A 15150-nucleotide genomic window follows, 5' to 3' on the forward strand; every position below is an offset into this window, starting at 1 on the left:
TAGACCAAAAAAAAAAAAAAAATCATCCTTTTCTTTCAATGAGACACCATCACGTAATTTGTCGAGATGCTATATAATATATCATTTTGAATTTACACATGATAGGGATGACAAAGGTTTTGGATGGTTGTATGGGGTAGACAGAGAAAGACGGTGACTAAGATATTTCTTTTAATGGAAACTTTTTTTTTCGAAAAGATTCTGCTCATAGCTTTGTGCTAGAATAAAGTAGGAATTTACATGCAAAACGACACATTTTACTTAAGTAAGGGAAACATCATTATTTGTGAAATTTCTTGTTACTGTTGTTCCAAACTTGTCAACACAAAATGTTTCAACCAAGGAATTTACCCAATGGAAACCGTACAGTACTCTTATTGGCTAACCAACCAGCGGCCTCGATGAGAAAAGTATCCGCCATTGAGACATGGGCTGGGAATCGCGTTACTATAGTAAACAAGCGCTGATCAGCCGTTCATGAAATCTAAGAAAATAACTTCCTGCTCGCTCGTTTAACTCAAAATTATTCAAAAGGATGTCTCTAAAATGATATAAATGTGACTTCTTAAGGTTTTCTTCACGGTCAAAACCACACAACATTCTATTAATGATTACGTCCTCGGCAAAAAGGTCAGACGATGATGTGGTGGTGGTGATGATTGTAGTTGTAGTGATGATGATGTGGTGGTGGTTGTAGTTGTAGTAGTAGTAGTGGTAATGGTAATGGTATGGTGGTGGTGGTGGTTGTAGTAGTAGTGGTCGTGATGATGATGTGGTGGTGGTGGTTGTAGTAGTAGTGGTAATGATGCGGCTATGTGGTCTAGTAGTATGACACTCGCTTTCGGATAGGAAGGTCCTGGGTTCGAGCCTCGCGCTCGGCGCATAGTTGAGTCCTAGGAAAAGGCTCTTTACTCACATTCTCTCACCGTACTCAGGTGTAAAATGAGTACCTGGCCGTTAACAGAGTTGTCTTTGTCCGACAAAATGTAATATCGCCTAACAGGCGTCATGTCCCGTCCTACATGTTAAATGTTGACCAGTGACCCCTTGTAAAGCGCTTTGAGCACATTTAGTAGATATTGCACTATATAAAGCTCAATATTTTAAAAAATATTTCAATGATGATGATATGGTGGTGGTGGTTGCAGTAGTAGTGGTAGTGATGATAATGTGGTGATGGTTGTAGTTGTAGTAGTAGTGATAGTGATGATGATGTGGTGGTGGTTATAGTAGTAGTGGTAGTGATGATGATGTGGTGGTGGTGGTTGTAGTAGTAGTTGTAATGGTGATGATATGGTGGTGGTGGTGGTTGCAGTAGTAGTGGTAGTGATGACGATGTGGTTGTGGTGGTTGTAGTAGTAGTAGTAGTCGTAATGGTAATGATATGGTGGTGGTGGTGGTGGTTGTAGTAGTAGTGGTCGTGATGACGATGTGGTTGTGGTGGTTGTAGTAGTAGTGGTAGTGATGATGATGTGCTGGTGGTGGTGCAGTAGTGGTAGTGATAATGATGTGGTGCTGGTGGTTGTGGTAGTAGTGGGAGTGATGATATTGTGGTGGTGGTTGTAGTAGTTGAGGTAGTGATGATGATGTGGTGGTGGTTGTAGTAGTAGTGGTGATGGTGGTTGTGGTAGTAGTGGTAATGATGATGATATGGTGGCGGTGGTTGCAGTAGTAGTAGTAGTAGTAGTGATGACGATGTGGTTGTGGTGGTTGTAGTAGTAGTGGTAGTGATAATGATGTGGTGCTGGTGGTTGTAGTAGTAGTGTTAGTGATTATATTGTGGTGGTGGTTGTAGTAGTAGAGGTAGTGATGATGATGTGGTGGTGGTTGTTGCAGTTGTAGTGGTCGTGATGATGATGTGGTGGTGGTGGTTGTAATAGTGGTGGTAGTGATAGTGTAGTAGTAGTGGTAGTGATGATGATGGAGTGATGGTCGTTGTTTTGGTGATGATGATGTGGTGGTGGTGTAGTGGTAGTGATAATGATGCAGTGGTGGTGGTTGTAGTAATTGTGGTAGTGATGAAGTGGTAATGGTGGTTGTAGTAGTAGTGACAGTGATAATTTGGTGGTTGGAAAACACATTATAGGTTATTATAATACATGATTACACACATTCTCTAACTTCATTTTTTGACAGCTTCATTGTGCCATAAATATACGCAACAGTTCTGATTCATTTTATTGTGGATTTTGATATTGTTTGTTGTTTTTCTTGTGTCGTCATGTTGACCGAATGAATGATAATGCTTACATTCCCAGCGCTGAATGCTTTCATTGGTGGACATGTTTTAGGCTTCGTACGTATTCTCATTCTTTTAATTCTATGGTTTCAACATAGAAAAAATTGTATTTACTGTGTGATTAATAAGTCAAAAATGCGAGTTACAACCCCCCCCCCCCCCCCCCCCCCCCCCCCCCAAAAAAAAACAAAAAACAAAAAAAACAAAAACAAAGACCAAAAAAAAAACAAAACAAAAAAAAAAACAAAACAAAACAAAAACAAAAACAAAAAAACACAAAAACAAACAGACAAAAAAAATGTTTTCTTTGCTTCCGATATCTTGATAATAAACATCAAATTAGAAAATATTATATCTTCCGACATTACACTGATCACATTATGCACCCACCGATACGCAACCCCCCCCCCCCCCCCCCCCCCCCCCCCCGCCCCCCGTCACATGCACGTCCAAACTAGGTTACATGTGATTTCTATCTATACATTATCAGTTGTCATCTCTCTCTCTCTCTCTCTCTCTCTCTCTCTCTCTCTCTCTCTCTCTCTCTCTCTCTCTCTCTCTCTCTCTCTCTCTCTCTCTCTCTCTCTCTCTCTCTCTCTCTCTTCTTCTTCTTCTTCTTCTTCTTCTTCTTCTTCTTCTTCTTCTCCTCCTCCTCCTCCTCCTCCTTCTCCTCCTCCTCCTCCTCCTCCTCCTCCTTCTTCTTCTTCTTCTTCTTTTCCATACGCATACATACTAAATGTCAGATGATCAGAGTTCCTCGTGGTCAATTTCAAAATCAAAGGCATCCAAATACACCCTAATGTGAACTAACACTCTGACTGCCTTGTAAACTCATCGTTAAAAAAAGATAATAAAACAGATCGACTACACTAAGGAAAAAGTATTTTGTGAAAAAAGGAAATAAAAGATATTTTATTAAACGCCCTATTCTAATTGTGGCCAATCTTAGCCAAATTGGACTTGACTGGCAACCCTGCAAGTAGCGACGTCAACTTCCCAAACCGTTTCGAAGGGTCCTACTGCCTACTAATTGCCGTCCGAAGCCGTCCGGCGGCCCAGGAGAGCCGTCCGGAGGTCATCAAAAGCATTCTCAAGCCATTCGGAGGCCCTCAGACCTGTACAAACCTTTCCAGAAGTCTTCCGCCTTCCGAAACCTCCTCAAATTACGCCGGACAGCAATTATATTCAGGTTTTTAATAAGTGGCCCGTGTTTTTCTTTTTTTTTCTCAGCTGGCCCTCAATGCACAGCTGCAAAAGTTTGTATGAACCTCTGAATCAATTTGTCTTAATCAAGAAATATTTTTACATTAATTGTAAAACAATAGGAAAGGATTTCGCTTATAACAGTTATATTAAAATCGATAACTGGTAAGGATCGTAACTCGCAGATGATTTACATTATCAAAATTATGACTTTTCAGCTTATCCATTTTGAAAGAATTCGTTAAAAAGGAAAATTCGGTTAATTCACACTTAAACGATATGCATTCAGTAATCTGATTATGAAGGAACGAATGGCAATCCTTAACTATCAGATATCTACATTTTATAACTATCAATACACAATACTGATGAATACAAATGAAAGTGAACATAACGCACTTTCAACATCTTTTTGATTGCAAAATTTATAGAAATAGCTTGTGTTTTTGCCAAAGAGGATTACAATAATTTAATGTAAACTGGCCATAAGTATAAATTCATCAATATATGATATATTGTTTCCACAAGCACAATCACGCTCAACCCACTTTGTCAAGGTGAAAGATATTCCCCTACACTTTCTCTAATTCTGTTGAGCGTGATTGTGCTTAAAACGTTTCTTAGCGTGGATAATAAAACTATTGGTCGCAAATTTTCTAAAGGGCCTTTCTTTTTATTTGGTTTGTTTAGCAGAATGAGTTTTCCACTTTCAAGATTGAGAACTTGTTTTGTCTTAAATAACTTATTATACATATCAGCTAGTATTTGCATGCCTTCGTCGTCAAGACATTTTAGTTCTTCTGCTCTAACACCATCTAGGCCTGGCGATCTGTTGTTATTGAGCTTTTGTATGGCTTCACTTATTTCTTGGGGCATTATAGGCGTTTCAAGCTCTGAATTGGTCGAATCGAATGGTTCCACTTCTTGAATGCCCTTGTATTTCTCAGTGTAGTACACGCATAGTGTTTATAATTTCTTTATCATTACATAAGGTCTTATTACATTTATCTTTGATTATAAGTCTATTATGTGTTTTTTGTCGTTTGATTGTATTCACCGCTTTGGGCATTTTCATACTGTCACTCGAACTATTTATTTCTGTCACAATCTCATCTATTTTCTTTTTGTGATTATCTATTGATTGAGATTTAATTTTATGCATGATTTCATTTCTTTATCTCTTCATTTTGTTTTTCGCATCCGTATTTGAGCAGCTGTTGATGTCAAGTCTCAGTTGTTTTTGCTCTTGTGATAAGTCATGCAGTATTGGACAGTAATCTTTTATTTTTGTACTACTTCTCTCCGGCAGTGTTGTTTCCCTGCTCATCAGCACGCTTTGGACAAGATGTTGTTGACTTTCAGCTGGGTGAGAGGCATCCTTTAAATTCTTTAACGAAAGATTTGAAGAGAGTTTGTTTTTGAAATTTTCTTTGACTAGGTCATCTCTTAGACTGCTGAAGTCTTTGATCGATCTTCTATTTTGTTTGTATGTAATACATACGCCTTGGCTTGTTTTCATTTTCTGTTGGTCTGACCTTTGAGACTAAGAGCCTATGGTCTGTGGAGATCTTCGTTCCTGCATATGTTCGTGAATCATTGAGAATGCGTTTGTAATGGTCCGAAATGATGATGATGTCTATCTGATTGTACGTTTTGATAATCTTGTCATCAGAATTTTTCCACGTTCCTTGCCATATGGCGGGAAGGGTGTTTAAAGGCACTATTACTATTACATATGAATGACTTATGCCCGCAGCAAAAATCAATAAGATACTTGCCATTTTCATTACGCAGTCCTTTGGAATAAGCACCAAGGCATGTTTCGTTGTTGTCTTTCCTTGTTCCTATTTTGGCATTGAAGTCGCCCGTGATGATGATGTTGTCATTTACATGGTCTCGGATTATCATTTCAATTTCAGACATTTCTGGATTCAGATGAGGCCGAATTAATCCCTGAAGAACTAAGAAATACTGCAGTGCCCTCTATACTAAAGTCACAACAAGATCTTGACATCCTCAAAACTCTGGCCCAGGATCGTGACCAATGGAAACAATTAACAACATGGATGGAGAGAGCAGCTATACCATGACTGAATCACACAATTCTCAGCAAGCGTCATTCGGACTGCGAAGCTTACTACTACTACTACTACTACTACTACTACTACTACTACTACTACTACTACTACTACTACTACTACTACTACTACTACTACTACTACTACTACCTACTACTACTACTACTATGTCCGTAAGAAATTTTCAAAATTTAAAAATTATTTCATGCAATAACAATAACACATTTTGGATAACAATATTTATTACCATTACTCTTGTGATGACATTTCTCTATTTCTTGTGGTATGACACTCGCTTTCGGATCGGGAGGTCCTGGGTTCGAGCCCCGCTTAGCGCATAGTTGAGACCTTGGAAAGGCACTTTTCTCACTTTCTCTCATGTGATATTGCCTAACAGGCGTTATGTCACGACGTGCATGCTAAGTGTTGCTGTTGGCCAGGAACCTCTCGTAAAGCGATTTGAGCACGTTTAGTGGGGGTTTTTTGTTGTTTTTTTTTTGTTGACATGTTTTCGACAATTCGGACCATTTTTTTAAAAATCTGAATTTTTCGTTTTGTTTTTGTAATGGTTTGGATTATTTATAAAATATTATCTGGTAACGCTGTTGTTCGGAATTTCCCTTGGAATAAAAATATTATTATTCCAAGGAATTTCCTCACTCCTCGGCCTATCAATCATTCTATTAGTGCTGGGATTACCCGCCCAAATCATTACCCGGGTAATACCCGGGTAGTGGTCTGATTACCCGGGTACCCGCGGGTACCGTGGCACGGGTGACTTTTTGTCCCCCCCCCCCCCCCCCGAAAAAAAGGGGGGGGGGGGGGAACTTTTTTTATTTTTTTATTTTTTAATTTATTTATTATTTATTACAACAAATGAAACGAAACTGAAGTAAGAAACAAGGATAATTAACTACAACGAAAAACAAAAACAAACAAACAAACAAACAAAAATAAATAAATAAAATAAAAGTAACTGAGATTCCTTTAAAGGATAAGAACTAATATAATATAGTCTTAATCTGTTGATTCCAACAGGGGGGGGGGAGCTTTTTTTAATTTATTTATTATTTATTACAACAAATGAAACGAAACTGAAGTAAGAAACAAGGATAATTAACTACAATGAAAAACAAAAAACAAAAATACTTGAGCTAATATAATATAGTCTTAATCTGTTGATTTCAAAATTGAATCAAATGTGTGTTAACAAATAAAACAAAAAAATCAATGTAATTGAAAAATAAAGGAAGAAAATCTTTTGAAAAAATGTTATGTAAATGTAAATATGTAAATAAAATTGTATTATTTCCAATTTTTTTCGGAGCGGTCCCAAGCATGTTTAGGACCGCCGGTCCTACGGTCCCTAGGAAATGTGAACCGCAAGGACCGGTTCGAACCGGTTCTTTTTCGACATTGGCCAATCACAAGGCGTCATTGTGACCGTCAAACGATAGGAACCGGTCCTGCAGTAGATGGCTGTCGAACCGCTAAGTGTAAGCGAGAGCGGAGAAGGCGTGTTGCCTCAAAACATGAAAATAGTGCTATAACACTATCCATAAAACATGTTGTGTGTGTGTGTGTGTGTGTGTGTGTGTGTGTGTGTGTGTCTGCGAAGATTGATGGAGCGGGTCGGGTCAATGTTAGGGAGTGAAAGGAAAATGGATTGTTAATATTTTGTGTCTGTGACATGCTGGACCAAAAGTATGGGAAGTGGGAAGAGTTTGTTTTGATTTTTTAAATCATTTGGGGGGGGGGGGGGGGGGGGGGGTTGTTGTCTCCATTCCTTTTTTCTCTTTTCGTGCGGCTATGTGGTCTTGTGGTATGACACTCGCTTTCGGATCGGAAGGTCCTGGGTTCGAGCCTCGCTCGGCGCCTAGTTTAGTCCTTGAAAGACTCTTTACTCACATCCTATCACCGTACTCAGGTGTAAAATGAGTACCTGGTCGTCAACATTGTTGTCTCTGTCGGAAAAAAATTGTAACATTGCCTAACAGGCGTCATGTCTCGTTCTACATGTTACGTGTTGCTATTAGTCAGGGACCCGTTGTAAAGCGCTTTGAGCACATTTAGTGGATATTGCGCTATATAAAAGCTCACGTTTTTGTTTCTTTTTTAATAAAAAAAAATGTCTTTGGATAGGACGCTGTCTATCCCAAAGTACTTTTCGCCAGATCTAACAAACCCAGCTACCCAATCACTGCTGAATAGACAGAGATCAGAAGAAAAAAAAAGCTCGACTGCACCCGGGATCAATCTCTGGCCCCTTGCGTGTAAAGAGAGTGCTCTATCAACTGAGCTATCGGGGCCCCCAAATAATCTAATGGTGGTTTTTTAAAATACAGACGTTATAATTGTTATTTTTGAAGAAACCTATAGTATGTGAAACTTGTATCATTTGATTAGTTAAAACACCAAACGAAATAAAAATATTATTGTATCATCAAATGACAACAATGCGATAGAAAGGAGTGGTGACAACAGATAGCCAAAAGAAAAAAATCGGACCAGGTAGGTTCGAAACACACACACGAGCACACACATACACACAAACACACATCTTATAGTAGTCACATTCATTTCAAAGAATAACCCATTAGAGAAGAGGGGTGATGTCGTCAAAATAGATCATTGTCATTGCGATCATTAGAATCGTCCAAGGCGTCTCGCGGCCCCTCTTACCCCACCACACACACAAGAGGGCGTATGTGCAAGAGGGGGTTGGTGCGATTAATTAAGTGGGATGGGTGGTTAGGCGAACGACCTAGGCAAAAGGACCGAGAAAAGACAGTAAAGAAACTAGAATCGCTGGGACCGTGCAAATAGAAAGATAAGAAGTGAGGATAATAACGTTCGGTTCAACGGTTCGGTGAACGGTTCGTCAGCTTCGGACCGGTCCTCCGGTCCCAGCTAAGGAACCGTGGGACCGGCCCTCAGCGCGGCACTAGTACCCGTTACCCGCCCCTTTTACCCGAGTACCTGGTTTAACTTTAGGAACTGTGTTTTCAGTCCACCGGAAATAAAAATATTTAAAACGGACCAATTATCGATAATGACGACATTGATACTGAGTCTATTGTAAGTAGTCATCATCAAAAGTGGATAGACATAACATTTATGGTAATTTGACGGCTTAATAATATCATTTACAGCGTTTTATTTACTCTCGGAAAGTCTTGAGTGAGAGTTGTTCGAAATCGGGAGCCTGAAATAGATCTCTTCGATACCATGGTTGCCAGATAGCCATTGGTCTGGCCAATTTACTCAAATTTACTGTGTTTTCAGTCCACCAGTGGACTGAAAACACAGCTGTGTATTCAGTCCACCGGAAATAAAAATATTTTAAAAGGACCAATTATCGTCTTTTCTTACCTTAATCGATCGTGACAACTTTGATACTGAGCCTATTATCGGCATCATCAGAAATGGACAGGCATAAAATATATAGCAATTCAACGGCTGAATAATATCATTTACAGTGTTTTATTTACTCCCAGGAAATCTTGATTGGGAGTTGTTCGAAACCGGGTGCCTGAAATAGATCTCAATTCTCGAAACCGATTTATCAAACATTGACGAGATTCTTACCGTCGCTGCGAGATAGCCATTGGCCTGGCCAATTTGGCCAAAATTGACCACACAGAGAATAATGTTTCTACAATTAATTTAATATTAACATTTACATCTATTTTTAATTTTTCCTAGTCCTTTAGAATTTTTTTGTGATTATTAAAACCGATTAATTTTCCAAGGAGATCAGAGTATTAGTATTGGTTCTAGGTTCTATTTGGTCACTTTTCACATCGATCACTGGCCTCGAGTACGGCTGTGCTTTGAGGCCTTCCCCCTCTCTCCTCCCTCCCTCCCCCCCCCCCCCCCCCCCAGGCAGTCTTGATTTTGTCTTCTTCCAAGATCCTTTTCTTTCAAAATCATCCCTTGTCCTTTGAATTGTAGGGCTGGTCTATTGTTCATCGTCAATCATGTCTTCTAAAACTGTAATTTGTTTTGACTGGCATCTCATTTTTTCCTTTCTACTAGACCTCAATGTTTTATAAGCGCCATCAAACCTTTAAAAACAAAAGAGTCCTTAAAAGAATGTAGAGTCATCTTCCTGGCTGCTCACGTCCATATTGTCTACACCAAAAGTGTCCCAGGCTGTAACCTTATAAATAAGGATAGGAACCAAAATAAAAAATGGAGTACAAGTAGCTACAAAGCAGTCCTTCTCTTTCTCTCTCTCTCTCTCTCTCTCTCTCTCTCTCTCTCTCTCTCTCTCTCTCTCTCTCTCTCTCTCTCTCTCTCTCTGTGTGTGTGTGTGTGTGTCTCTCTCTCTCTCTATCTATCTATTTATCTATACTCTTTTATCTTTTTTTTTTTTTGGTTGGTTTTTGTTTTGTTTGTTCGTTTTTCTCCGGATTCATATTGTTACGTACAAGAAATACACAAGGCAATACATTTTGACGCCTCACTGTGTTCTAAATTAAAATAATCTTAAAAGTGAGTAAAAGTAAATCATCTTTTTACAAAATTAAAAGTCGATCAAACTTCTCGAGTCACCAGGAATGGCGTCAACGTGTTGAACTTGAAAATTAAGAATTTTTTTTTTGCCAATGCCAAGGGAGTACACAGGCGTGCCCGAGGCCAATGATCGATGTGAAAAGTGACCAAATAGAACTTTACGTGGGCAAACAATACTAAAACTATGATCTCCTTGGAAAACTCATCAGTTTTGGTAATCATGAAAATTGTAACGGACTAGGAAACATAAAAAAATAGATATAAATATCAATTTTCGATAGAAACATTATTCTGTGTGGTCAATTTTGGCCAAATTGGCCAGACCAATGGCTATCTGGCAACCATGGTATCGAAGAGATCTATTTCAGGCTCCCGATTTCGAACAACTCTCACTCAAGCTTTTCCGAGAGTAAAGAAAACGCTGTAAATGATATTATTAAGCCGTCAAATTGCCATAAATGTTATGTCTATCCACTTTTGATGATGACTACTTACAATAGTACAACAGTATCAATGTCGTCATTATCGATAATTGGTCCGTTTTAAATATTTTTATTTCCGGTGGACTGAAAACACAGTTCCTTCTATTGAGTCATTGACACTGTGACACCTTAGGTAACTAAGTTTTATGTTGGCCATTCAGTTGGTAGAAGGAAAACAATTGTGACGTGACAGATTTGATACAGGGAGGCGTTGTTCTCTGATTTGATTGTAATGTTTCGATTTTAATCTATTGTTTACAAGACAACAAATACGACCAGTATCGATGGCGAATAATAGGCCTCCAAGACGACACTCTGGTCGCTTCAGCGACCGATTTACAAATTCTTTGAGACGAAGAGCTATAAATGCACGGAGTCCTATCAACCCATTTGTGAAGTACTTTCTATTTTTCGTCAATTTCTTGTTTCTGGTAAGTTTGATAGATAGCAAACGTTAATCGTGGTTATTTATTAGGTGGCGATTTTACTGTTGCAGTGGGGCCATTCCATTTCCATGATGTTAATGTAATAAAAAAAGTGGACCAAATTTTCGGAAATTGGGAACCACACCCCTTTGGATTTTCCTCAAACTTGGCTCAATTGAAGATACTTATGAGTATGAGACATGAAGAAAACCAATTATCGGGAGGCCTACCGAAAGCTCCTACAAAGGGAAACAACTCAAATAATATTCCCTCAACTAACCCAGAGAAAAAATAAAACCTATCTAGTACTCTAGTATACCTTCTAGGAAGCCGCTATTTTCACCGTACGGTGATAATAGCCTGACCGTGTGTGGGAGACTATTTTCACCGTACGGTAATATGGTTTGGAGGATGCCGACTTAAAACTTAGAGAAATCAAAAATTTCAAAATCTATTAAAGAGGCATCAAAAATAATAAACCATCCTCTTGATGGAGTAGAAAAAATTCATGGAAAAGCAATAGAAAGGAAAGCATTCTCAATTACCAACAATAAAAAACATATTTTATACCATGAATTTAGTCTTTTACCATCTGGGAGAAGGTTTTGTCAGATTAAATGTAGAACTAACAAGTATAAATCAACGTTCGTTCCATCAGCAATAAAAATTTTGAATATTTCATATGGACAGAAAAACCAAGGATTGATTCGTTGACTGATTAACTGATTAATTTATTTAATGTAAGATTAACTGACCAATTGATAATAATGATAATTTTTGGTGTCGAATTGCCACAATCGTAACAAATTGAAAATGAAATGAATATATTTTATGTTGTGTATATCGCACATGTGAAAGAAAGAGAGGAAGAGAGAGAGAGAGAGAATGAGAGAGAGAGAGAAAATAAGCAGGAGTGAAATATCTGTTCAATGTTACAGTTATTGTTTAACGTTATAACAAGTGTAACTAAATGACAAATTGCCATATTTATGGACAATAAAGATCTATTATTATTATTATTATTATTATTATTATTATTATTATTATTATTATTATTATTATTATTATTATTATTATTATCTTGGTGGACCATTTTCAACGTATGGTTATGGTAGTGTGGGAGACTTTTCACCGTCTCGTAATATTTTGGTGGACGATTTTCACCGTACGGTGATAATAGTGTGGGGGACTTTTTTCACTGTCCCGTAATATTTCGGTGGACGATTTTCACCGTACAGTGGTAATAGTGTGGGAGACTTTTTTCACCTTACGGTAATATCTTGGTGGACGATTTTCACCGTAAGGTGAAAATAACCCGACACACTATTTTCACCATACGGTGAAAATGGTGTGGAAGACTGTAATCAGTGCACGGTGATAATAATGCGGGAGACTATATTCACTATAATGGTGTGGAAGGCTCTATTCACTGTACGGTGATAATAGTGTGGGAGACGATTTGCACCGTACGGTGATAATAGTGTGGGAGACTATATTCACCGTACGGTAATATCTTGGTGGACAATTTTTGCCGTACGGTGAAAATAGCCTGACACACTATTGTCACCGAACGGTGATAATGGTGTGGAAGGCTATGTATTCACTGTAAGGTGATAAAAGTGTGGGAGACTATATTCAATGTAATGGTGTAGAAGGCTATATTCACCGTACGGTGGTAATAGTGTGGGAGACTTTTTTCACCTTACGGTAATATCTTGGTGGACGATTTTCACCTACGGTGAAAATAACCCGACACACTATTTTCACCATACGGTGAAAATGGTGTGGAAGACTGTAATCAGTGCACGGTGAAAATAATGCGGGAGACTATATTCACTATAATGGTGTGGAAGGCTATATTCACTGTACGGTGATAATAGTGTGGGAGACGATTTGCACCGTACGGTGATAATAGTGTGGGAGACTATATTCACCGTACGGTAATATCTTGGTGGACAATTTTTGCCGTACGGTGAAAATAGCCTGACACACTATTGTCACCGAACGGTGATAATGGTGTGGAAGGCTATGTATTCACTGTAAGGTGATAAAAGTGTGGGAGACTATATTCAATGTAGAAAGCTATATTCACCGTACGGTGGTAATAGTGTGGGAGACTTTTTTCACCTTACGGTAATATCTTTGTGGACGATTTTCACCGTAAGGTGAAAATAACCCGACACACTATTTTCACCATACGGTGAAAATGGTGTGGAAGACTGTAATCAGTGCACGGTGATAATAATGCGGGAGACTATATTCACTATAATGGTGTGGAAGGCTATATTCACTGTACGGTGATAATAGTGTGGGAGACGATTTGCACCGTACGGTGATAATAGTGTGGGAGACTATATTCACTGTACGGTAATATCTTGGTGGACAATTTTTGCCGTACGGTGAAAATAGCCTGACACACTATTGTCACCGAACGGTGATAATGGTGTGGAAGGCTATGTATTCACTGTAAGGTGATAAAAGTGTGGGAGACTATATTCAATGTAATGGTGTAGAAGGCTATATTCACCGTACGGTGATAATAGTGTGGGAGACGATTTTCATCGTCTGGCGAAAATAGCCTGACACACTCTTTTCACCGTACAGTAGGGGAGGTTGGGGCAAGTTGAGCCAATTTTCAATTTTGACTCTTCAGAACCCAAACGACTAGTTATTTCGCAAAGATGAGTAGTTTTATGTTCGATTCTTTTATTTGGGAACATTGTGAAACAAGATGCAGTCTTCTACTAGTACACCTAAACCGACTACGAGCCTAAAAAATATGCATATCAAATGGTTCAAGTTGCCCCGACCATGGGGCAAGTTGATCCAAACTCTGGGGTAAGTTGTGCCACGAGAAAATTTGTTGCAAATGAAGAAAGAACAAGCCCAAAATGTTGCTGTGATATAAAACAAATTAAAATTATAATCATGAAGTAGAACTGTTAATTACAGCATTGAACAAAATGTTATTTTTCTCATAGACAGGAAAGTAATAAACATGTAAAATAACATGAATAATAAGAAGAATGATGAATGATGTCAATGATTATGATGATGATGATGACGATGATGACACATATAAACCAGCAGAAAATTTAAAACAAGTTAATGAAGTTGCCACTGTGACAAGTCACAGCTGAACACGAGCTGGCTAGAACAACGGAGAGAATTGCCAACACTCTTCGGCTGTGGCAGCTTGTAAACAACATCTTCTGCATTGAAACCCGCTTCGTCTTTTGGATTTGGAACATACACAGGCTTGTCCGTTCCTACTTTCCCAGCAACTTTTTGAAGGAAAACACCTTCAAACTCAAAGTCCTCCCCGTTGAGTCGGTTGAGAATGTCAACCCGAGCAATGTAGTTCACAATTCGTGATTTGCCAGCACATTTGACAACCACAAAGTCACCTTCAATTATTGGGATATCCAGATCAATATCACCATCACTATCTGATGACACATCATCAAATTCAACATCTGAATCATCAGTGTCACTTGAACTTGGGGTTTTAGATATCAGAAGACATGACTTTTTCCCACCAGCTTTGAACAAACACTTCTTTGTTTTGGGCAATAGGCTTCTCTTTCTATTTTCAGAAAGGGCTACCAGCTCCTGTCTTTCGGGGGTGCCAGTCAAAATCTTTGAGCTGCCCTTTTTGCGACCACCTCTCCTTGCCTTTCTTGGTGCTGCTTTCGGAAATGGCTGAATAGCAGATGGTGAAATGTACGGACGAGGCATGTCATCATGTGAGCTAGGTGAGACACAAGACCCACATGTGGACGGTTGCATACGATCATTTGCTTGCTGTTTTTGTAGCTGGACATCATCACTGGGCACGGGCAAGACAGCTCCAGGAACCTCTCCTGAAGGTCCTGCATCTTCTATGGTAGAATTTGCCTGAAGGCTTTCTGCAGCAGCAATATTTTGCTCCTGGTCAGTTGGAAGAGAAGGGGCAAAGTCAATTTCACTAAAGATGTCCCGGTTAAATGGATGAATGCCCGAGGCTTGGAAGCCAGCAGCAATGTTCAACGGTGTCATGGCAATCATCTGGGCTTGGTTCACACGAGCTGGGATATCATAGATTGTTACTGTTTTCCCTGGATATGATCGTAGCCATCCATCCATGGCTCTGTTGTACGCAGTTTTGAAGGGTCCGTACACTGACCGGTCGAGCGGCTGGAGACGATGGGAAGTGTGTGGTGGAA

The 15150-nt window shown here is 39.1% G+C and overlaps 1 protein-coding gene across 2 annotated transcripts in view; it reads left to right on the forward strand.

The window, feature by feature from the left end:
- Positions 1–8511: 8511 nt before the first annotated feature.
- LOC144965513 (tetraspanin-33-like) overlaps positions 8512–15150 on the forward strand; it is an 80484-nt gene continuing 73845 nt past the window's right edge. Inside the window, exons 1-2 of one of the 2 annotated variants that reach the window (XM_078900922.1) lie at positions 8512–8598; positions 10617–10951. In XM_078900922.1, the coding sequence (XP_078757048.1) occupies positions 10805–10951 (147 nt within the window). In that variant the 5' untranslated portion in view covers positions 8512–8598; positions 10617–10804. Of the gene's footprint in view, positions 8599–9910; positions 10952–15150 lie in introns of those variants that run through there. The other variant, XM_078900921.1, reaches the window with a different exon arrangement.

Source organism: Berghia stephanieae, chromosome 2 (assembly GCF_034508935.2).
Source record: "Berghia stephanieae isolate SIO BIC M18660-M18661 chromosome 2, UCSD_Bste_1.3, whole genome shotgun sequence".
Taxonomy (NCBI): domain Eukaryota; kingdom Metazoa; phylum Mollusca; class Gastropoda; order Nudibranchia; family Aeolidiidae; genus Berghia; species Berghia stephanieae.